The 22,548-nt window shown below is 46.2% G+C and overlaps 1 protein-coding gene across 1 annotated transcript in view; it reads left to right on the top strand.

Moving 5' to 3' along the window:
• GNE (glucosamine (UDP-N-acetyl)-2-epimerase/N-acetylmannosamine kinase) overlaps positions 1 to 21,697 on the top strand; it is a 547,927-nt gene extending 526,230 nt beyond the window's left edge. Inside the window, 1 exon segment of the mRNA XM_033917983.1 lies at positions 20,335 to 21,697. Within this exon segment, the coding sequence (XP_033773874.1) occupies positions 20,335 to 20,570 (236 nt within the window). The 3' untranslated portion in view covers positions 20,571 to 21,697.
• Positions 21,698 to 22,548: the final 851 nt, after the last annotated feature.

The raw sequence follows: 22,548 nt of genomic DNA, 5'->3' as shown, positions 1-22,548 counted from the left end.
GGAACACAGGGAAGACATGCAGAAACCATTAAAACTTGAAAATTCAGACCCCCACCCCCACCCCCCCCAAAAAAAATAAATAAATAAACTTTTTTTTTTTTTTAAATCATCTCATAGGCTGACAGCCTTTACTCATTGTGACCTATGCTGGAAATGAGCTGCAGCCTGCTTCAACTCTTATAGTAGCTGGAATTAGAGAATGACACGGGGAAAAAAATCTGTCCCCGTCACCGCCCTGTCCCCGGCTCACCGCCCCGTCACCACCATTCCCTTCACCGCCCTGTCACCATTACTGCCATCCCATTCACCGCCCCGTCACCGTCCCCGCAGCATCCATATAAGCCTCAGTACTGTGAAACACCATGAAGACAGAAGAGAGTTCTGCCACTACTACTACTGCACTGAGAATCTGTTTCAGTGCCTCTGCCCTGTAGTAAAAACAGAACATAAAATAAATCAATTGACTTGTCCTCCCTTTCAATGACATGTCCCCCATGTTCACCTATAGCTCGAATCAGGTCAATTGTGCACACTAAAAATGCCCACCTGAGCACATAATCATGCAGATGCTGCAGTACAATGAGCAATAGGAGGATCTGGAACGTGAGCGCAAGCAGGTAGTGATACAAAAACAGCAGACACCCGACCGATTGCAGCGTTCCGCCATCTCCCTCCCTCCACCTCACCTTAGATGTAGAGTATGCCGGCTTTCTTTTTCGCCCAGCCACATGTATTCAAAAAGCTGCGCACACGCGGCTGCTCATTTGTTCAATATTCTCCTCTGACGCAACCGGAAACAGGAAGTTGCAGGAGAGGAGAAGATTGATCAACTCTTGCAGCCGCGCATGCGGCTGAGAAAAAAAGAAAGCCGGCATCAGTGTTTTTCAACCTTTTTACACCTGTGGACCGGCAGAAATAAAAGAATTATTTTGTGGACCGGCAAACTACTAGGACTAAAATTTAAAAACCCCATTTCCGCCCTATCTCCGTGAGCTCGGTCACCTCAGTAACTATAGAAAAATAGACAAATATAGTGCAAAATATAGACAGCAGATATAAATTCTCAAAACTGACATGTTTTGATCACTAAATTGAAAATAAAATCATTTTTCCTACCTTTGCTGTCTGGTGATTGATTTCATGAGAATCTGGTTGCGTTTCCTTCTGTCTGTGTATCCTTTCTTTCATTTCTTTCTGCACTCAGGCCCAAGAATTGTCCCTTTCAATTCCCTCCCTCTTTCTTTCCTATGTCCTTAGTGTCCCCGGTGCCTCCTTCCCATGTCCTTAGTGCCCCTTCCTGTCTTTAGTGCCCCCAGTGCCTCCTTCCCATGTCTTTAGTGCCCCCAGTGCCTCCTTCCCATGTCTTTAGTGCCCCCAGCTCCTCCTTCCCATGACCTTAGTGCCCCTGTGCCTCATTCCCATGTCCTTAGTGCCCCCAGTGCTTCTTTCCCATGTCTTTAGTGCCCCCAGTGCCTCCTTCCCATGTTCTTAGTGCCCCATCCTGTCCTTGGTGCCCCCAGTGCTTCCTTCCCATGTCCTTAGTACCCCTTCATACGACTTTAGTGCCCCCAGTGCCTCCTTCCCATATCCTTAGTGCCCCTTCCTGTCTTTAGTGCTCCCAGTGCCTGCTTCCCATGTCTTTAGTGCCCCCAGTGCCTCCTTCCCATGTCCTTAGTGCCTCCTTCCCATGTCCCTCTCACTGCCTTCCACACTTTGTCCCACCCCCACCCCGAAGCCTGCCTGTCTACCTCTGTCCCTCCCTCCCTAGCCAAAGCCAGCCTGCTGCCTCCCTGTCGCTAAAAAAAAAAAAAGCCTCCTTCCTTTTTCCCCTGCTCCTATCGCCATGCTGCAGCTGCTAAAGCCGACAGGAAGTCTTTCCGACGTCGATTCTGAAGTCGGAGAGGACGTTCTGGGCCAGCCAGGCAGCGATTGGCTGGCCTAGAATGTCCTCTCCGACGTCAGAATTGACGTCGGAAAGACTTCCTGTCGGCTTTAGTAGCTGCAGCATGACGGTAAGAGTAGGGGAAAAGGAAGGAGGCTTTTTTTGCGCCTGTCCATCTTGCCGGCCCTGCTCTACATCAAAGGTGAGGTGGAGGGAGGGATCCTTGAATGCCTCACTGCGGAGACAAGTCCATTCACCGCTCCATGGGACAGTGAATGTCCTTGTCCCCGTCCCCGCAGAGACCACTATTTTTTCTTCCCCATTTCGGCGGGTTACCTGCGGCTACTCGCGGCTAGCTGCGGGTAACAACCACCGTGTCATTCTCTAGCATTCTCTAGCATTCCCAATGTGAGAATCACTCTCTAATATTGGGAATGCTTCCTTGAGGCTGATCTTGGGGCTACCAGTCAGACTCCATGCTTGACTGCACCTCCGGATGTGCTCAGAACGGGTAGAGGTGAGAAACGCAGTCGGCATCCTGTGAGACACCACTGAGTCTCCTAGGTATGCCTAACAGCCTGCTCTCAAACCTTCATTAGGCAGAAAGAATGGGGACGAACCCAAGCTCCTCAGAAAGCAGATGCAGGCTGCCTGACTGACATATACCACCAGGGATTGGCCTATCAGCTGCAAACCAAAGTCTGTGTGTCCTATACGCTGGTAGAGCTGAATCGCTCTGAGCACAAGAAATCCTGAAAAAGGGACAAAAACCAGAATAAAATAATAAAAAAGGAGAGCAGAACAAGCACACTCCTGCTGGCATGCGAGCAGAAGGGAAAAACTAGATGTGGAGCCAGAGAGCAGAGTGAAGTAGAACAGAGTTACAGAAAAAATCTGGAGTGGATTCCTTCTGCATATGGCAAGTGGCCATTGGGACACAACCCATTTGTGTAGAACAGGGGTGTCAAAGTCCCTCCTCGAGGGCTGCAATCCAGTCGGGTTGTCAGGATTTCCCCAATGAATATTGTAGCGTGGCCAGCCCTCGAGGCTTGCGGTAACCGGCCCACGCTTAAAATATTCTCCCCAGCGTACTTCCCCAAGAGGGAGGAAGTCCCTGTTGTGAATAAACTTATCCTATAAAGCAGAATGACCTCACACAGGTAAGTAATGAAATAAAGAAATCAAATTTATTGTTCAACTGAACAGGTCCAAGCAAAAATGCATAAAAAGAAAATGTACTCAAAAGGTCTTGGTCATAATCATGAAAACAAAATATATTGTAATTACCAGCCTGGTCTGGATAACTTTCCCAAAGTTCTTTCATCAATGTCCCAGGTATCACAGAGTCTCCGGCAGTCCTTGACTCTCTCAAAGTCTTGTAAATTGGCAAACAAACTACGTCCTTCTGCAATGTGCAGTGCTGCCCTTTCAAAAGCAGTGGCAGAAGGCTGGCGGAGTTGCCAAATCGGCTCCTTGTTACCAAGAGCAAAATAACCTGCAAATCTTCCACTAAGGTGTTGGGCAAATTCTGCCCCAACTTTCAGGATAGTCATTCCTTATGAAAGCAAATTGCTGAAGTTTTAACACAGCAGCCATCTTGGCAAAAAGAGAAAAAAAAAACTTCTCATCAAAGTAAAACCCTTCGCTAGCATACATCCTTTTAGCTAGCATGCTCAAGGAAAATACTTTTTGTACAGCAGAAATGGAAACATTCAAAAAATATAAACTCAGAAAGCAACTCAAACTAATTAATATCCATTTATTCAATCAATCCCAACTCTGGTAAAGCTCTGCAATCCATTGCTTCATAATCTGGGTTTACCAGGGTTGTTCCTTCTGGTTCAGAGTTCAGCATTTCAATATCCTTTGGCTCTGGGGGACTTGGAGGCTCCTTCCACCTGAGAGCTTCTCCTCTGTCTCCCTTCCTCCTGGTCAGCCAGCTCTCCAAATGGTGCAAAGCTGCTGTACCACGCCCAGCCCTACTCAGGGGCTGAACTTCCTTCAGCTGAGACTGCCTTCTGCCCTGTTTAGCCAGCTTCTCACAAAATGGAGGATTTAAAGGGGCCCTGCCAGTTTTCACCAGGCTGTGTTGTGCAGCAGGTCTGAACACAGCCTGTGCTTCCTGGTCTTGTTCCTGCCTATAAGGGACACAGTGATTAGCCCGGACCAGTTTCAGGGGATGTTTTCTCCGGGGTTTAACTGGCACAAGGCCAGCATTGGGCTTGGGTTTGTGACATACCCTCCCCCTTAAACCATGACCATCCGGGCATGGCCTACATTCCTCCGGATTTTCCTGTAAACGGGAAAGTCTGTCCACATTAGTGCTTAGATGACCTGGCCTGTGTACTACATTGAATCTAAATGTTTGGAGGGCAACGTACCATTGGGTAAGCCTCGCGTTGTTATTTCTCATGGTGTTCAACCATTTGAGGGCCGCATGGTCAGTTACCAATGTGAATTCTCGGCCCTCCAAATAGTGAACCAAAGTCTGCATTGCCCACTTGGCGGCTAGGCACTCTAGTTCCACCGTGGCGTACCTTCTCTCATTGTCATGGAGTTTGCGACTGAGGTACAGTACAGGGTGTTCTACTCCTTGGACCTCCTGACTAAGGATAGCCCCTAACCCACTAGTGGAAGCGTCTGTCTGCAGTATCATTGGTTTAGAGAAATCTACAGCCCTTAAGACCAGTTCTGAACAAAGACAATCTTTCAGATCCTCTAAGGCTTCCTGACCTAGTGTTTCCCAGTGTAAGGTGTCCGGTTTATCTTTCTTCAACATATTAGTGAGCGGAGCTGCTCTAGTAGCAAACTGGGGAATAAACCTTCTATAATATCCTATAAGCCCTAAGAACCCCCTTAGCTGCTTCTTCGTGCCAGGTAAGGGGTAGGACTTAATGCACTGGACTTTGTCCACCAGTGGTTTTACCTGGCCTCGGCCTACTACATAGCCCAAGTACTTCACCTCCCTCTGTCCCAGGAAACATTTCTTGGGATTTACAGTTAAGCCAGCCTTTCTTAATGACCTCAGGACTGCCGCAACATGTTCCAAGTGCTGAGTCCAACTGCCCGAATGGATGACAATATCATCAAGGTATGCCTCCGCGTAGGAATGGTGGTCCCGCAGGACCTCGTTGACTAGCCGTTGACATGTTGCAGCAGCGCCATGAAGTCCAAAAGGCATGCGCCTAAATTGGAACAGGCCAGCAGGGGTACTAAAGGCTGTCTTGGGTCTAGCGGCTGGCATTAAGGGTATCTGCCAGTACCCTTTTGTTAAATCAAGTGTGGATAAGTACTGGGCCTGTCCCAAACAGTCTAATAACTCATCCACTCGTGGCATAGGGAAAGCGTCAAATTGCGAGACCTCATTCAGTTGGCGGAAGTCAATACAGAATCTAGGGGACCCATCTACCTTGGGTACAATAACTATAGGACTGCACCATGGGCTAAGTGAGGGCTCAATAACTCCCAAGGTTAACATCTCGTCCACTAGGTCTTGTACTAGATTCTTTTTTTCTTCTGACAACCTATACGGTTTGACTCTCACTATCTTACCCGGTGTGGTAATGATATCATGCGCCACCACCTCAGTGCGCCCTGGGGTAGCAGAGAACACGTCCTCAAAGGTCTTAATCAATGTCCCCACCTGTTGCACCTGGGCGTCAGAGAGTTCTGTACCCACATTGACCCCTTCTTCCTGAGCAAGATCTGCCACCTGGGGCCCAAAATCTTCCTCTTGGATTTGTTGTACTATCAGTGCTAAAGTTTCCCTGTCCTTCCAGGGCTTGAGCAGGTTGACGTGATAAGTTTGCTCCCGTCCCTTCTCATCTCTAACCTGATAGTCCACCTCATTCAATCTTTTCACCACAGTGGCCGGGCCCTTCCACTGTGCCAAGAATTTATGTGGGTCAGTGGGCACCAAAATTAGCACCCTATCTCCTACTTGCAGATGTCTCTCCCGGGACTTCCGATCATAATAAATCTTTTGTCTCCTCTGGCTCCATTCTAAATTATTCTTGCCAATTTGCGCCACCTGCGTTAGCCGGTGCTTCAACTGTGTCATGTAGGATATTAAGTTAGTGTCAGCTTCCTCTGAGGGACTACACCCTTCCTTTAACACATCCAAAATGCCCCTAGGGTTCCTCCCAAATAACATCTCGAATGGGCTTACTCCTAGTGAGTCCTGAACTTTCTCCCTACAGGCTAGAAGAACAAAGGGCACCCAGAGGTCCCAATCTTTCAGGGCACCATCTAATCCTTTCTTCAACATTTGTTTTAAGGTCTGGTTAAAGCGTTCGACCAGTCCATTAGCCTGAGGATGGTATGCTGAGGTCCGAATGGGCCTAATTCCAAACCCTCGCCAATAGTCCTGCATTTCCTTGGACATGAAATTACTGCCTTGGTCCGTGAGGACTTCCCAAGGGAACCCTATCATACTGAATAAACCTGTAAGCTCTTTCATGATGGCAGCAGATGATGTTTTCCTTAAAGGAAAGGCCCATGGGAATCTAGTGGCCACATCCATCACCACTAGAATAAAACTGTATCCCTGTGGGGTTTTTTCCAAGGGTCCCACGATGTCCATAGCCAATCTACTACAGGGGTCAGCTACCCTAGGGATAGGAATCAGAGGCGCTCGAAGGGGTTTCCCTAAGGACAATTTTTGACACGTGGGGCAAGCTGTACAATAGTCCAGTACATCCTGCTGAACCCCTGGCCAAAAAAACCTACGCCTAATTTGCTTCAATGAGGCCTCCGCCCCCTTATGCCCCGATAAGGGATGGTCATGGGCAGTCTGAAGAACAACCTTCCTAAATCCTCTTGGGACCACTAACTGTTCTTCCGAGGTTCCTGTACCTTCTACCTCCTGGTGGTAAAGTAGCCCCCCTTTTATCTTGAAGGCCTGTCTCCCTTGTCTAGGCTCAGCAACCTGTTGCCAGGCCTCTAACAGAGAGGGATCTGCTTTCTGTTCAGCAGCAAAGGTGGGGAACATCGTCATAATTTCCTTTGGGAGGGTGGGGATCTCCTGGCTCGATAATACACGACCCAGAGCCTGCCTTTGCTGGAGTTTCTGCCTCTTTTTCCCTACTTTATTAGGGACCTCGTGTCTCTGAGGGTACCTATAGAACACGCCCTCTTGGAAGGGAAATACCTCTCCCAATTGTTCCCCTTCCGCCGAGGTTGAGGCCTTTTGTGAACAAGTGTTCACCCATCCTTGCTTATTCCCCAGGTATTCTCCTAAACCCTCCCAGTCTCAGCCTAATATAAGGTCAAATGGGGCCTCCGGCACTACTGCCAATTTTAATCGATAGACCCTATCTTTGTGTAAGATAGTGGTGCTCTTGAGAGGATACTGGACACTATCTCCATGAATACATCGGATAGCAATCGACCCGGCTTCCTTCTGATCATCAGGAAAGATTTTCTTCCAGAGTCGAGTTGCTACCATGGATTGGTCAGCGCCAGTATCCACCAGAGCCACGGACAGCTGCCCCCCTACTGACACCTGAGTAAGGTAGGATCCCGTCCCCATCGGTATGTCTGTCCCCCTCAAAGCCACCAGATCCTTTTAACCTGACAGTTCCGCTGTATATGGCCCATTTTCCCACAACAGAAACATTTGGGTCCTTCCCTACGTGTGGGACTCCCGGGCTCAGGAGTTTTCATCTCCCTATAGGGTGGCTTTTGGGACATAGTGTGCCTATTGGTAGGTGTAGACTCTTTCCCTGTCTCACCTCGGGAAGAAGGAACTACTCTAACTTCCCCTGCAGAACCCCTGGCATCCAAATAGGCTTCAGACACTTCCAATACCTGCATCAAGCTCTTGCAACCTTGCTTTAGCACCCAGCCTCTGAGCTCCTTGGGCATAGATTTGAGGCACTGCTCTTTAATAATCTCAGCAAAGAGTGCCCTAGGGTCAGCTAGGCAAGGTTGTAACCAGCGCTCAGCCATTTTAGTTAGGCGTTGGACAAGGGCCTTAGTCCTTTCGTGTTCACCCATTATAGCAGATCTAAACTTTTGTCTATAATGTTCGTGGGTGAAGCCTAAGTAGTCTAAAATGTGTGCCTTAACATTTTGGTAATTGCTAGCTAAATCAGGGTTCAAGGTTTGGAAGGCAGCCAAAGTCTCGCCTGCTAAACATGGTAGCAATCATGCTGCCCACTGTTCCTGCGGCCAACCAGTGGCATTGGCAGTCCTTTCAAAGGCTGATAAAAAGTCATCAGGTTCATCAGTGGGTGTAATTTTATGCAAGTGCATCCAAGCCAAAGGATTGGCTCCTACCAGCTGTTGGGGTGCCGAATTTAGTAGCGGGGCACCCATCATCGGTTGCTGAGGTGCTTGCAAAAATTTCGAAAACAGTCTTGATTGCTCTCCCAATGCAGCCATGAGTTCCTGGTGCTGTATTTGTGCGCGGTCCTGTACCTGGTTCCAGCGGTCTTGGCTTGTCTGGAAGACCTCCTGCATCTCCTGGATCTGCTTCTGGTGTTCTCCAGCGATCAGGGCCAACACCTGCTGCTGCTCCACCTCCAACACCTGAAATGGAATCCAAAAAGAAAAACAACCAAGTGTGGCTCCTTTTAAGTTTTGCCTGACCCTCCTCCCACAGCGTAGCCGACCAGCCTCACCGAGTGATACTTATTATCCTCAACAGCCCGTTGAATTAGGTACTCTTACCCCCGATACTGATGAGTCTGCGCCCTGTATCACTCTGGTACTCGGGAACATACCGACTCTGGTCTGGATACCACTGCTCTCCAGGATGGGTCCTGCGTCCGACTCCGAGCCTCTCCAAACTGGAACTGCTCTCCAAAGGACTGGAACACCGGCTTTCAAGGTCCCAGCTCAGCTGACTTCCGGTCCTCCTGTGGCTTGTCTTCCGGTGTCTGTAAGTCCTTAGTCCACCAGCATAAGTGCACAGCTTCTCAATAATCAGCTCCAACAAAAATCAAAGGTAAGCTAAAAAAAAAAAAAAAAAATTTTTTTTCAACAACAGGGGCGCTGTATCCTACTCCTGATACCACGTGTAGCGTGGCCGGCCCTCGAGGCTTGCGGTAACCGGCCCACGCTTAAAATATTCTCCCCAGCGTGCTTCCCCAAGAGGGAGGAAGTCCCTGTTGTGAATAAACTTATCCTATGTGAATAAAACAGAATGACCTCACACAGGTAAGTAATGAAATAAAGAAATCAAATTTATTGTTCAACTGAACAGGTCCAAGCAAAAATGCATAAAAAGAAAATGTACTCAAAAGGTCTTGGTCATAATCATGAAAACAAAATATATTGTAATTACCAGCCTGGTCTGGATAACTTTCCCAAAGTTCTTTCATCAATGTCCCAGGTATCACAGAGTCTCCGGCAGTCCTTGACTCTCTCAAAGTCTTACTTGTAAATTGGCAAACAAACTACGTCCTTCTGCAATGTGCAGTGCTGCCCTTTCAAAAGCAGTGGCAGAAGGCTGGCGGAGTTGCCAAATCAGCTCCTTGTTACCAAGAGCAAAATAACCTGCAAATCTTCCACTAAGGTGTTGGGCAAATTCTGCCCCAACTTTCAGGATATTCACTCTTTATGAAAGCAAATTGCTGAAGTTTTAACACAGCAGCCATCTTGGCAAAAAGAGAAAAAAAACACACTTCTCATCAAAGTAAAACCCTTCGCTAGCATACATCCCTTTAGCTAGCATGCTCTAGGAAAATACTTTTTGTACAGCAGAAATGGAAACATTCAAAAAATATAAACTCAGAAAGCAACTCAAACTAATTAATATTCATTTCTTCAATCAATCCCACCTCTGGTAAAGCACTGCAATCCATTGCTTCATAATCTGGGTTTACCAGGGTTGTTCCTTCTGGTTCAGAGTCCAGCATTTCAATATCCTTTGGCTCTGGGGGACTTGGAGGCTCCTTCCACCTGAGAGCTTCTCCTCTGTCTCCCTTCCTCCTGGTCAGCCAGCTCTCCAAATGGTGCAAAGCTGCTGTACCACGCCCAGCCCTACTCAGGGGCTGAACTTCCTTCAGCTGAGGCTGCCTTCTGCCCTGTTTAGCCAGCTTCTCACAAAATGGAGGATTTAAAGGGGCCCTGCCAGTTTTCACCAGGCTGTGTTGTGCAGCAGGTCTGAACACAGCCTGTGCTTCCTGGTCTTGTTCCTGCCTATCAGGGACACAGTGATTAGCCCGGACCAGTTTCAGGGGATGTTTTCTCCGGGGTTTAACTGGCACAAGGCCTGCATTGGGCTCGGGTTTGTGACAATATGCAAGAGATTTATTTGCATGCGCTGCTTTCATTGTATGCTAATAGATCTCATGCATATTCATTGGGGAAATCCTGAAAACCCGACTGGATTGCAGCCCTTGAGAAAGGACTTTGACACCCCTGGTGTAGAATGTCTCACCTATTGAACTGGAACAGCATTTAATGCATATAGGTTTAAAAAAAAGTTTGGAAAAGTCTCTAAACAAATTAACAGACACTACACAGATCCTAAAAATCCAAAATGAATGGATACCAACGGTCAACATCCTCACTGACCACTTTAGCAAAAAAATCATTGATTTAAGAGCCTCAATATCTTCACCTTCACCCAACTTCGTTTTCCAGTTCATTCCACAGGAAAGAGAGCCCAATGTCGATATGTACTGGAATGAATTCAAACACCCTGATTGGTCTAACTTCCTCACATTATTCAATAAATACGCCAAATCAAATTGTCTTCTAGATGAATGCCCATCCCAGATCATGCAAGTTGCAGTTCCCGAATTCAAAAGGGATCTTTTTAATTGGGCAACATCCATACTTACAACTGGAATTTATCAGGAAAATATGGGTCACATTCTAATCACACCCATCCCCAAAGACCAGAAGACCTCACTCACTTTGATGTCCAATTACAGGCCCATTGCGAGCACCCCCTTCTTCACCAAAATGTTAGAAGGATTGGTCAACCTGGAACTTGTAAATCACTTAGAAAAATTCAATCTCTTAAATGACCATCAATCAGGTTTTAGAAAAGGATTCAGCACTGAGACAGTCCTTGGCTCTCTCCTTAATCACCTATACAATCTCTTCAGTCATGGCACCAGCGCCCTGATCTTACAATTAGACTTTAGTAGTGCTTTTGATCTAGTGGATCATGAAATAATGCTCACGTGTCTAGATGCAATGGGAATATCAGGAAGTGTGTGGACCTGGTTCCAAGGCTTTTTAACTAAACGATCATATCAAGCGGTTAACGATGGAAATTACTGAGAATCCTGGAAAAGTCCCTCGGGAGTCCCTCAAGGCTCCCCCGCTATCTCCCACCTTGTTCAACATATATATCTCCTCCCTAGGTCACCTACTGCAAAAGTTAAATCTAATATATTACATTTATGCAGATGACATCTTTATATTAATTCCAATAACAAATGTGACGAATGCCACATCCAAGCACATCTCCTTCATTATGACGGAAATTGAACAATGGACCACAAACTTTAAATTGAAACTAAACTCTGAAAAAACAAAAATTTTCCTGGCTAGCCCAAAGGAAAAAATCACCACAACAACAATACAAATAAATGGTCACGACCACCCAATATTAAAAACTATAAGAATATTAGGAGTCACTCTTGATACCAAATTAACTATGACCGATCACATAAACTCGGTGACAAAAACTGCTTCTCCACTCTTTGGAAACTGAAAACCATAAAAAAATATTTCAACCCTCTATCCTTCAGATTACTGGTTCAGTCGCTGATTCTATCCACCCTGGACTATTGTAACATCATCTACTTGGGGATACCTAAAAAAACCGTAAGAAAACTGCGAATAATTCAAAACACGGCCGTCCGCTTAATATTCGGACTAAAGAAAAGGGATCATGTTAGTCCCTTTTACAAACGGCTACACTGGTTACCAATCGAAGAAAGAATTCTATTCAAGTTCTCCTGCTTTTGCTATAAATTAATCTGGGGAATGGCCCCTAATTACCTCCTACCTCATTTTGAATTCTATTCACCCATTAGATCTACCAGAAACAACAACCTGTTTGCATACCCGAAAATCGTTGGCTGCAGATATCGAACCTTCCTAGACAGAAATTTCAAGTTTCAAGCTGGTAGACAGCAATCATGGCTAGGCTATCTCATCGATACCGCTAGGTTGACCTATAGCATCTTCCGGAAAGAACTAAAGACCACTTTGTTTAAGAAATTCTTCTTCTAGCCAGACACTCTCCCACGAACATAACTTCAGCACCTTATCCTGAATTTCTTCCTCACACTAGGTATCCACATTCCCTGTCTGCTAAAAATTCCTTCTTCATAATTGTATCATGATATTTCACTGATGTTAGAATATTTTCAATTGTAAGATGTAAAATAGTTATTTATACATTACTTGTTGGAATATTCATATTTATCTCTATCTCTACCCCTCTCTTTATATTTTTATCTTTACTTTTCATTAATTGTTTCTTCAGGTACTTTGGTAAAATTAGGTTCTTACCTGATAATTTTCTTTCCTTTAGAAGCAGCAGATGAATCCAGAGACTAGTGGGTATAGCTCACATCGACCAGCAGGTGGAGATAGAGACACTGATTAACAGTTGGCCTTAAAGCCTGGTGTTCTTCCTGTTGATTCAGTTATGCACATTGCCTAAGCATCCCAAGACAGGAGAATGAGCACCTTCAAAACTTCATTCCAGTAATCCATGTGTAATTTAGAAATGCAAAAATACAATTACCAACAATACCCCAACTGAAATATGCGAACGAACACACCGACAGAAAAGCCACTGGGGTGGGGCTCTGGATTCATCTGCTGCTTCTAAAGGAAAGAAAATTATCAGGTAAGAACCTAATTTTACCTTCCTTAGCAAAGCAGCATATGAATCCAGAGACTAGTGGGATGTAGCAAAGCAAATTCAAACTGGGTGGGAAGCCAATGCTGCCTCCGCAATCACCGATGCGCCAAACCTAGCCTCCGCACGGGCAGCCACATCCAAACGGTAATGTTTCGAAAAGGTATTTCCAGACGACCACGTAGCCGCCCGGCAAATTTCTTCTAGAGCGAGACCACCGGACTCCGCCCAAGACGTGGCCAGGGCTCTAGTTGAATGAGCCTGAAGTTGCTCCGGTACTTGTTTCCCTGACAACAAATAAGCCGACGCAATAGTCTGTTTGACCCAACGAGCAATGGAAGCTTTGGACGCAGCCATCCCCTTATTTTTACCCGCGAATAACACAAACAGGTGATCCGAGCGACGAAAGTCGTTGGTCACCCCCAAATAATGTAAAACTATCCTGCGAACATCCAGTAAACGCAAAGACGAGAACCGTCTTCCCCAATCCTCCTTCCGAAAGGACAGAAGGAATAAACTCTGGTTCAAATGGAACGAAGAAATCACCTTAGGAAGGAAGGACGGCACTGTCCGCACCGACACTCCCGCATCCGAAATACGCAAAAAAGGTTCCCTGCAAGAAAGCGCCTGCAGTTCCGACACCCTTCTTGCTGACGCCAACGCCACCAAAAACACTGTTTTCAACGTGACATCTTTCAAAGTCGCCGCAGCCAGCGGTTCAAAAGGAGCCGCCTGCAATCTCCCAAGGACAAGTTTAAGATTCCAAGTCGGACATGTACGCTTCATCGGCGGCCGGATATGGTGAACCCCCTTGAGAAATCGCACCACGTCAGGCTGCGATGCGAGCTTCGAGCGAGACACCCGGCCCCTGTAACAGGCAATGGCCGCTACCTGAACCCTCAGAGAGTTATAGGCTAACCCTTTAGATACGCCCTCCTGTAGAAACGACAGAATTGCCGATAGAGATGCCCGAAAGGGCGCAATACCCTGCTTTCCGCACCATGACTCAAAAATTTTCCAGACTCTAGCATAGGAGGCAGAAGTAGAAAGCTTCTTAGCTTGAAGCAGAGTGGAAATTACCTGTTCCGAATAGCCCCGCTTTCTCAGACGCGACCGTTCAATAGCCAGGCCGTAAGTTTCCAAGTTTCCAAGTTTATTAGTTTTTAATATCCCGACCATAAAACAAATATCTGGCCGGTTAACAATATAATTTAAAAGAGGGAGTAAAAAGGGAAAAATGTATAAAATATTTAAGTGGGACATAAATGACAAAAACCCAGACAGACTTGACTGTGAGGATAGTAAGGGAGGAGGGGAAAAGTTACATTTAATAAGAAGAAAAGGGAAGAGTGGGTAGGGAAAAAACGTGAAGGTGAGGGCATATTGTAGTAGTAATTGCTTGCAAGAGGAGAGAAAATAGAAATAAAAGAGAAGAGAGAGAAGATAGATAGTAGAAAATCTAGGTTAGGTTAAAAGCGTCATGAAATAAAAAAGTCTTTAGACAAGATTTAAATTTAACAAGTTGTTGTTCGTCGCGGAGGTATTGAGGCAAGGAGTTCCATAATGTAGGGGCAGTTACAGCAAAATTTGTTTTACGAGTATAATAGAAATCTTTTAGAGGGGGGATGAAAAGAAGTTTTTGATCAGAGGATCTTAGAGTGCGGGAGGAGCATTGAGGTATCAGGAGTTTATCAAGGAATGAAGGTTGATGAGATTGTTTGATTTTAAAGCAGAGTAAAATGATTTTATAGGTGATACGGTGAGTGATAGGGAGCCAGTGAGCTTCTTTTAAGAGTGGAGTAACATGGTCAAATCGGCCTTTTTTATAAATAAGTTTTATTGCAGTATTTTGTAATAATTGAAGGCGACGTAATTCTTTTTGGGGTAGGCCATTGAGAAGGGAGTTACAATAATCTAGGTGGGAGATTACTAAAGAATGAGTCAATACAGTAATAGAGTCAGTGTCCAGGACAGAAAGTAGGGATCGAATAATGCGCATTTTGAAGAAGCAGACTTTAACGATTGAACTGATATGATCATGGTAGGTAAGATCTCTATCAATAATAACACCTAACAGTTTAATTTTACTTTCCATGGGAAGTGGAATAGATTTAATAGAGATAGTTCCTAATAGAGATTCAGAAGTTTTAATTGGAAGACCAAATTGTAAGACCAAATTGGGCCGGATTTTCTATAGAGACTGGACCCTGCGTCAGTAAGTCCGGAGTCACCCGGAACGTTAACCTCTCGCCTGCTGAGAGTTGAATTAGATCCGCGTACCATGGCCGACGCGGCCAATCCGGAGCCACCAGGATCACTCTTCCCTGAAAGAGCGAGATGCGATGCAACACTCGACCTATCATCGGCCAGGGAGGAAAAACATACAGAAGAGAATTCGGAGGCCACGGGAGAGCTAATGCGTCCACCCCCTCCGAGCCCCTCTCTTTGCGTCTGCTGAAGAACCGAGGTAGCTTTGCATTGCGGGGCGAGGTCCATGAGGTCTATCGCTGGAAGCCCCCACCGACGGACCAGCAGATCGAACGCCCGAGGAGACAGCTCCCATTCGCCTGGATCGAGTAGATTTCTGCTGAGAAAGTCCGCTTGAACATTTTCGTGACCCGCAATGTGAGCTGCCGACAGAAGCGGAACATGAACTTCCGCCCACCGAAATAGCAGCATTGCTTCTTCGGCTAACCGAGGACTCCGGGTACCCCCCTGACGATTTATATATGCCACCGCCGCGATATTGTCCGAAAAGACCCTGGTCGGACGGTCCTGAATGAGGGACTGAAAAGCCCGAAGCGCTCGCCTGATAGCTCTCAGCTCTAGTAAATTGATTGAACATTGGGCCTCCTCCGAGGACCACACTCCCTGTGCTGAAGCTTGCCGGCACTGAGCCCCCCAGCCTAGCAGACTGGCATCCGTCGTGATCACGACCCATTCCGGCGTCGCTAGCGGCATTCCCCGGAAAAGATGAAACTCGCGTAGCCACCAGAGCATGCTGCGAGCCGCCTGAGGACTCCACTGGAGACGCCGATTGTAGTCCAGAGACGCCGGGGACCATCGAGAAAGAAGCGACTTCTGTAAAGGTCTCATGTGGAACCGAGCCCAGGGAACCACCTCTAGAGTCGCCACCATCGAGCCCAGAACCTGTGCATAATCCCAAATTCGAGGTCTGGGTGCCTCTAGAAGACACCAAATCTGAGACTGCAATTTCTCTCCCCGATCTCGTGGTAGAAACACCTTCCCCAGACAAGTGTCGAATCTGACCCCCAGATGCACCAAAGACTGGGACGGGGACAGAGAACTCTTGGGAAAATTTATGATCCACCCCAACGACTGAAGGAGAGAGATTACTCTTTGAGTCACCGACAAACTTTCCTGTATGGAAGAAGCACGGACCAACCAGTCGTCTAAGTAAGGGTGTACTCGGATTCCTTCCTGGCGCAGAAAAGCTGCCACCACCACCATTACTTTTGAAAAGGTACGAGGAGCCGTCGCCAGGCCAAAGGGCATTGCCCGAAATTGAAAATGCTGGCCGAGGATCGCAAACCGCAGAAACCGTTGATGCGGAGGCCAGATCGGAATATGGAGGTACGCCTCTTTGAGATCGAGGGACGTGAGAAACTCTCCTGGCCTTACTGCCGCAATGACAGAGCGAACCGTCTCCATGCGGAAATGACGAACACTGAGAAACTTGTTGACCCCTTTGAGATCCAGCACCGGCCTGAACGACCCCCCCTTTTTGGGCACAATGAAGTAAAGGGAATAAATACCGAGGCCCACCTCTTCCGGTGGCACTGGCACCACCGCCCCCAGATCCAGGAGCACCTGAAGAGTTAAGCGGACCGCGTCTCCCTTGGCCGCCCCATAGCACGGGGATACCAAGAAGGAATCGGCGACGGGAGAGGCGAACTCTAACTTGTAGCCGTCTTGAATAATTCCCAACACCCATTGATCCGACGTAATCTTGGCCCACTCCGCCAAAAAGGCCGAAAGCCGACCTCCTAAGGGAAAGGCGGAGGGGGCCAAGACATTGGGGAGTGCGACTCGCTGGGGCATGGGCAGGTTGAGCTGAAGGAGGCTTCGTCGTACGAAAGGAACGCTTCTGCTGAAACCTAGGTCTCGAAGAAGAGCCAGAACCCGAAGCGGATCTGAAGAAAGGTTTACCAGAACCGTATCTCCTAATATCCCTGAAACGTGGCCTGGATGCCGAGGATTTCAAAGGGAGCCTAGGCCTATCTTCCGGTAACTGCTGAGTTTTGGTATCACCAAAATCCTTCACTAATTTATCCAAATCCTCTCCAAACAAAAAACCCCCTTTAAAAGGGAGTTTCACCAGCCGCAGCTTAGACGCTGCATCCGCTGCCCAATGACGGAGCCATAAAGACCTGCGAGAAACCACCGAAAGTGACATCTGCTTTGCGGAAGCGCGAATGATATCATATAAGGAATCCGCCAAATAAGCCAAACCTGACTCCATATCAGCCAGTTCCGAAGGGACAGAACCCCCGGCCTCTAACAAATTATCCGTCATCACTTGAGACCACTGGAGACATGCTCGTGCTGCGTAAGAGCTACAAATTGCTGCTTGTAAGGTAATCGCAGCCACTTCAAAAGACATTTTCAGAGAAGATTCAATCTTCCTATCCTGGGCATCCTTCAGCGTAACACCCCCATCAACCGGCAAAGTAGTCCTTTTGGTAACTGCCGCCACCAAAGCATCAACCCTGGGCAAATTAAACCTTTCCAGTTCGGCCGGGTCAACTGGATACAAGAGCCGCATGGCTTTTGCCACTCTCAAACTGGCGTCCGGCGTATCCCACTGTGCCGAAATAAGCTCCTGCATGGCCTCATGTACCGGAAAGGCCTTAGTCGGCCTACGAGTCCCCGCCATCAGGGGATTTCCTGACGCCCTCGCGTCTTCCTGTGATATGTTTAAACTCTGCAAAGCTTTGGAAATTAAGGACGAGAGCTCTTCTCTATGAAAAAGGCGGAGAGCGGAAGGATCATCCACATCCCTACCTGGAGGATCCTCCGCTTCCCAATCCAAAACTTCCCCTTCCTCTAAAGACTCAGGAAGAGAAGAAGGGGGAACTATACTAAGATCACCTTCATCCGCTGACGCCAGCCTGCGCTTCTTAATTACTGGAGCTCCAACCGGAGAAAAAATTTCACCCCCGGTCGCACCAGCCATCCTCTGAAAACCCGAGGTGGAAGGTACCGGAAGGACCGGCAAATTCACCGGAACCGGCTGAGCCGGCTGACCACTTTGTAACATGAAGGCTTTGTGCATGAGCATAATGAACTCCGGAAAGAACGAGCCCAGTCCAACAGCCATGGAACCAACATGGTTAGAGCCTGAGAGCGGAGCCTCTGGTGCTAGTGCTAACGCATCCGAGTCCCCGATCGCTGCCGAACTTCCCTCAGCCGCGGGAGAGCCCTGCAGCCCGACCGAGTCGACCTCGAGGGCAGGGGACAAAGCGCGCTCCTCCCGGACCCGGGAAATGGCGACGTTACAGGCTTGCAAAAAAGCTTCCTCAGCCGGTGCATCTACACATCCGCCTGAGCACAAACCCACCAGTGTTGTGCGCTTCCCACAGCGCAAACACCGCTGACTAGCCGCCGCCATCCCCCGCTCCGGCAGAAAAACTTTTTTTTTTTTTTTTCAATGCAGACAGAGAAGCTGCCGCCGCCGCCCTCAACAAACCGGCATTCGCGCACCAACCCCGCAAAACTAAAGTGAAAACAACTCACCACACCGCCGAGCTTCCCACATGCAGCAAGGATAAAGCTGGTAAGTGTACTGCACGCCGACTCAAACGGCACAGCCCAGCAAAAGCAGGAAGAAAGAAGTGGTTTTTTTTTGTTTTTTTTTCAAACTGGAATGAAGAAACCACCACCAGAGAGGCTCACGGAAACCCCTCAATCCATCGGAGGGGAGGGTGGAGAAGGGACCTGGGAGGGCCCAGGTATAACTCCCAAAGCCGGCACCAGCTAGCCAGGCACCCCTATCCTGCTGAAGAGAGCTAGTCTCAACAGAGGAGTAGACAAGAACACCAATGCACCCGAGAATCCAGGAGCTAGAGAGATAGCTCCACCCCTGCTGGGAGATAGAGCAAAACTGAATCAACAGGAAGAACACCAGGCTTTAAGGCCAACTGTTAATCAGTGTCTCTATCTCCACCTGCTGGTCAATGTGAGCTATACCCACTAGTCTCTGGATTCATATGCTGCTTTGCTAAGGAAAGTTAGATTGTGAGCCTTTGGGCCAGTTAGGGAAATTTCCAAGTACCTGTCTTATTTATTTTTATCTATTGTATCTTTTTAATGCATCATTTTTGTAAACCGCTTAGAAACCTCACGGTTATTAGCGGTATATAAGAATTAAATTAAATTAAAATTAAATAGTCTGTTATTGAGACAGACATAGGGGAAGCTAATGCTTGCCCTGGGATTGGTAGAATAAAATGTTGCTACTATTTGGGTTTTTGCCAGGTACTGTACTTGTGACCATTGTGAAAACAGGATACTGGGTTAGATGGACCATACCCAGTATGGCTATTCTTATTTTAGTTTTAGTAATAAGCAGGGCTTCGCCTTCTGTTCTTAGGTGAAAGCATATTTAAAAGGATTTTACATAGGTATTGGCATCTGCTTCCTGGATAAGTCCTGCTGACTGGAACCACTTTCATCTACTATGTGGGGGGAGGAACTAGGATTTATCCAGAGATATTTATCATCAGTATTTTAATAACTATTTAGATCATTTAGGATGGGAAAAAAGTTATCCTAAATTGTCCAGATTTGTATCCAAGTAATGAAGCTGAATATTGCTGTAATCCAGAATCATATCCTAATATTCAGTGTTGATATCCAGAAATCAGCTAACATTAAATAGTCAGATGTATGTTTAAATGCCACAGACAGAATGCAAAAGAAACACGACTGTGATATTTAGGTTTTATTTTCCAGTCACATACACAGAGAGTACAAAAAACTAGCCCCCTCTTTTATGAAACTGCAATAGCAGTTTGTAGCACAGAGAGCCGCGCTGCTCCCGACGCTCATAGGAACTCTATGAGCGTTGGGAGTAGTGCAGGCCATTCAGCACAGCTCCCCCGCGCTAGAAACTGCTATCACAGTTTCATAAAAGGAGGCCTAAGTGTTTATTGATCATTTCCATTCCACATGTTCTATTTCATTTGTTTTTGTGTTATTTAGGAGCTGTCAGAGCTTTAAAACTACAGGACAAGCCAGGCAGGGATAAAAAAGTAATAGGAGTAGTGTTTTTCCTGGTTTATCCAATAATTATTTTTGCATTAAGGGCATTCTATCAGTGTTTATTGATGAAGCCTTAGTAATAAATAATATTGTCATAGTAAAACCTTTTCTTTTTCCCATTAATCTTGGTTTATGGGAGTAAACAAATTTAACACAGGCACCATAATTGCATCAGTTTCATAAATATTGGCTTATGTTAACTGTATTGTGAGGCTTTTTTTGAGAGCTGTGAAAGGAACAGCTATAATTAAAAGCCCTGTGATGCAGATATCTCTGTACACTTTCCCTAATAAATATGCTGGATTTTAATGCCTTTTTTTTCTTTATGTAGCAGGGACAGCACTTGGCATTGGTATTGTGAATATCCTGCACACCATAAATCCCTCTTTGGTGATTCTCTCTGGTGTCCTGGCTAGTCAATATGTTAGCATTGTAAAGGATGTGATCCAGCAGCGATCGTTGAGCTCTATCCAGACTGTCGAGGTGGTTACCTCTGATTTATCTGAGCCTGCCCTCTTGGGAGCTGCCAGCATGGTACTTGACTACACAACCCGGAGGACGTACTAGATATCATATTACTTGCAGGAAAACAACTGAGACCTTCTGATTAAGGATATGGTTTGCAATTTGCTTCTGGTCTTCTAATGTATTAAATAATTACAATGGTTATTTCTTCTATGAAAGCCAAATTTATGGTACGCTAATATACTGGATTTACTCCTTTCAAAAAAAAAAAAATACTATTTTGAATCAAAACATTAATAAATAGACCTGAAAAGGGTATAAAAAATTATAATTAAGAAATTAAAAAAATCATTTTTGAAAGAAAAAGGAAGCTAGTAATAGAGAAATAAACCTAGAAAATGTCAGATTTATGACCTAGAGCCCTCGCATACACATAGAGAAAAAACTTTACTTAAAAAAAGCTAAATGCATTTTTCTTTTAATATTTAACCAACCCTCTTTATACAGCAAATTGCAAATATCGTTTATTCAAAATTCTATAATAGATGTCACTCAAAAATTCCCAAAATAGAAAATGTGTTTGTAGATTTGTAGTAATTATCATCATTATTTCTTTACCATTTTTTAAATCCAGAAATGATTTTTGCATTCATAGAACTTATATTTAAAACACCTTAAGGTCAACATGAAATGTACACTGGGTTTTACTAGATGGCAGTAGAGGTTTTTAGCGTAGTCCATCTATTCTGCCTGGTAGAGAATCTCTTGGTGGATGTGCATATTAAATTTTCAAATGCAACTCAACACTATCTCCCCTTTCATCCGTCCACCCAGCCTTACAATTTCTTCTTCTATCAGTCACACATATAAGCACAATCCATCATTGCCATTCCATGCAGGTTAGCCCCATGCTTGAAAGCAATCGTAGCACTCCTATTTAGGGTTCTAACTGCAGGATTATGACATTACCTCCATGATTCTGGGACTTTGTATAATCTGCAAATTTCATTACTACTGTTTCATATCTTCTGCTTTCCAAAGGGCATGCTGGGCTTCTTTAACCCTATTTATGAAAAATTTCCTGACTTTCTGAACCTTTCTCTTTCAAGTTTCACATCATGTCCTTTAGTTCTACAGCTTCACTTCTGTTGAAATAGATTGGCTTCTTATATGGTGTACAATTTGCGTGACTTCTTCGAAGGTGTGAATAAACATGTAGATAAAGACGAGCCAGTTGATGTAGTCTATCTAGATTTCCAGAAAGCTTTTGATAAAGGCCAGGATTCACTAAACAAACCGATCAGTTTGCGAGCTCTTTGCGACCAAATTTCCCTCCTGTACTATTCACTAAGGCCTATAGCGATCCAATCCCAATCCTTCCATGCAAATTAGTAAAACCCCATGCAAAATAGCCAAGCAATTGATTCACTAAAAATTGCTTGGCTATTTTGAGTTGGGTTTTACTACTGACAAACCCGACTGCTGAAGACCTATCGGTAACTGAATTACCGACAGGTCTGCAGATTCTTTGACAGGCCCGCCTGTCTTTTTTTATTCATTTTTTTCCATGGCACAGATATTTTGCATGTGTTATACACGCAAAATATATGCCCCCTAAAAAAAAATGAATTAAAAAAAAAGACAGGCAGGCCTGTCAAAAGTACCCCCACAAATAAAAGCATCCCACAAACATGACCCCCGACCGGCATGGTCCTCACCCTCCATCCCTCCCTCCCCGCGACCCACCCACCCACCGCACCAAAAAGTTGGGAGCAGGAGGGGTGCTCAGTCCCTCCTGCTCATAGGCCTCCCACCCCCCCCCCCCGGCCCACCCCTGGTCGGCCCAGGCAGTAAAGCCTGGCCTACCCCTGTACCTTTGAATAGTTGGGAGCAGGAGGGGTGCCCGATCCCTCCTGCTCCTTCCGACAAGGAGAGCCATTTTCAGCAGCAGGAGGGGTGCCCAGACCCTCCTGTTCCTACACCAACAATGAGTGCCATCTTCGGGAGCAGGAGGGGTGTCCGGACCCTCCTGCTCCTACGCCGATCTTCGAGAGCAGGAGTAAAGTCTTCCTGCTCCTGC

Source organism: Geotrypetes seraphini, chromosome 1, assembly GCF_902459505.1.
Source record: "Geotrypetes seraphini chromosome 1, aGeoSer1.1, whole genome shotgun sequence".
NCBI classification, from domain to species: Eukaryota; Metazoa; Chordata; class Amphibia; order Gymnophiona; family Dermophiidae; genus Geotrypetes; species Geotrypetes seraphini.
The sequence above is the reverse complement of the archived record's forward strand: the minus strand, read 5'-3'. Positions and strand labels throughout refer to the sequence as shown.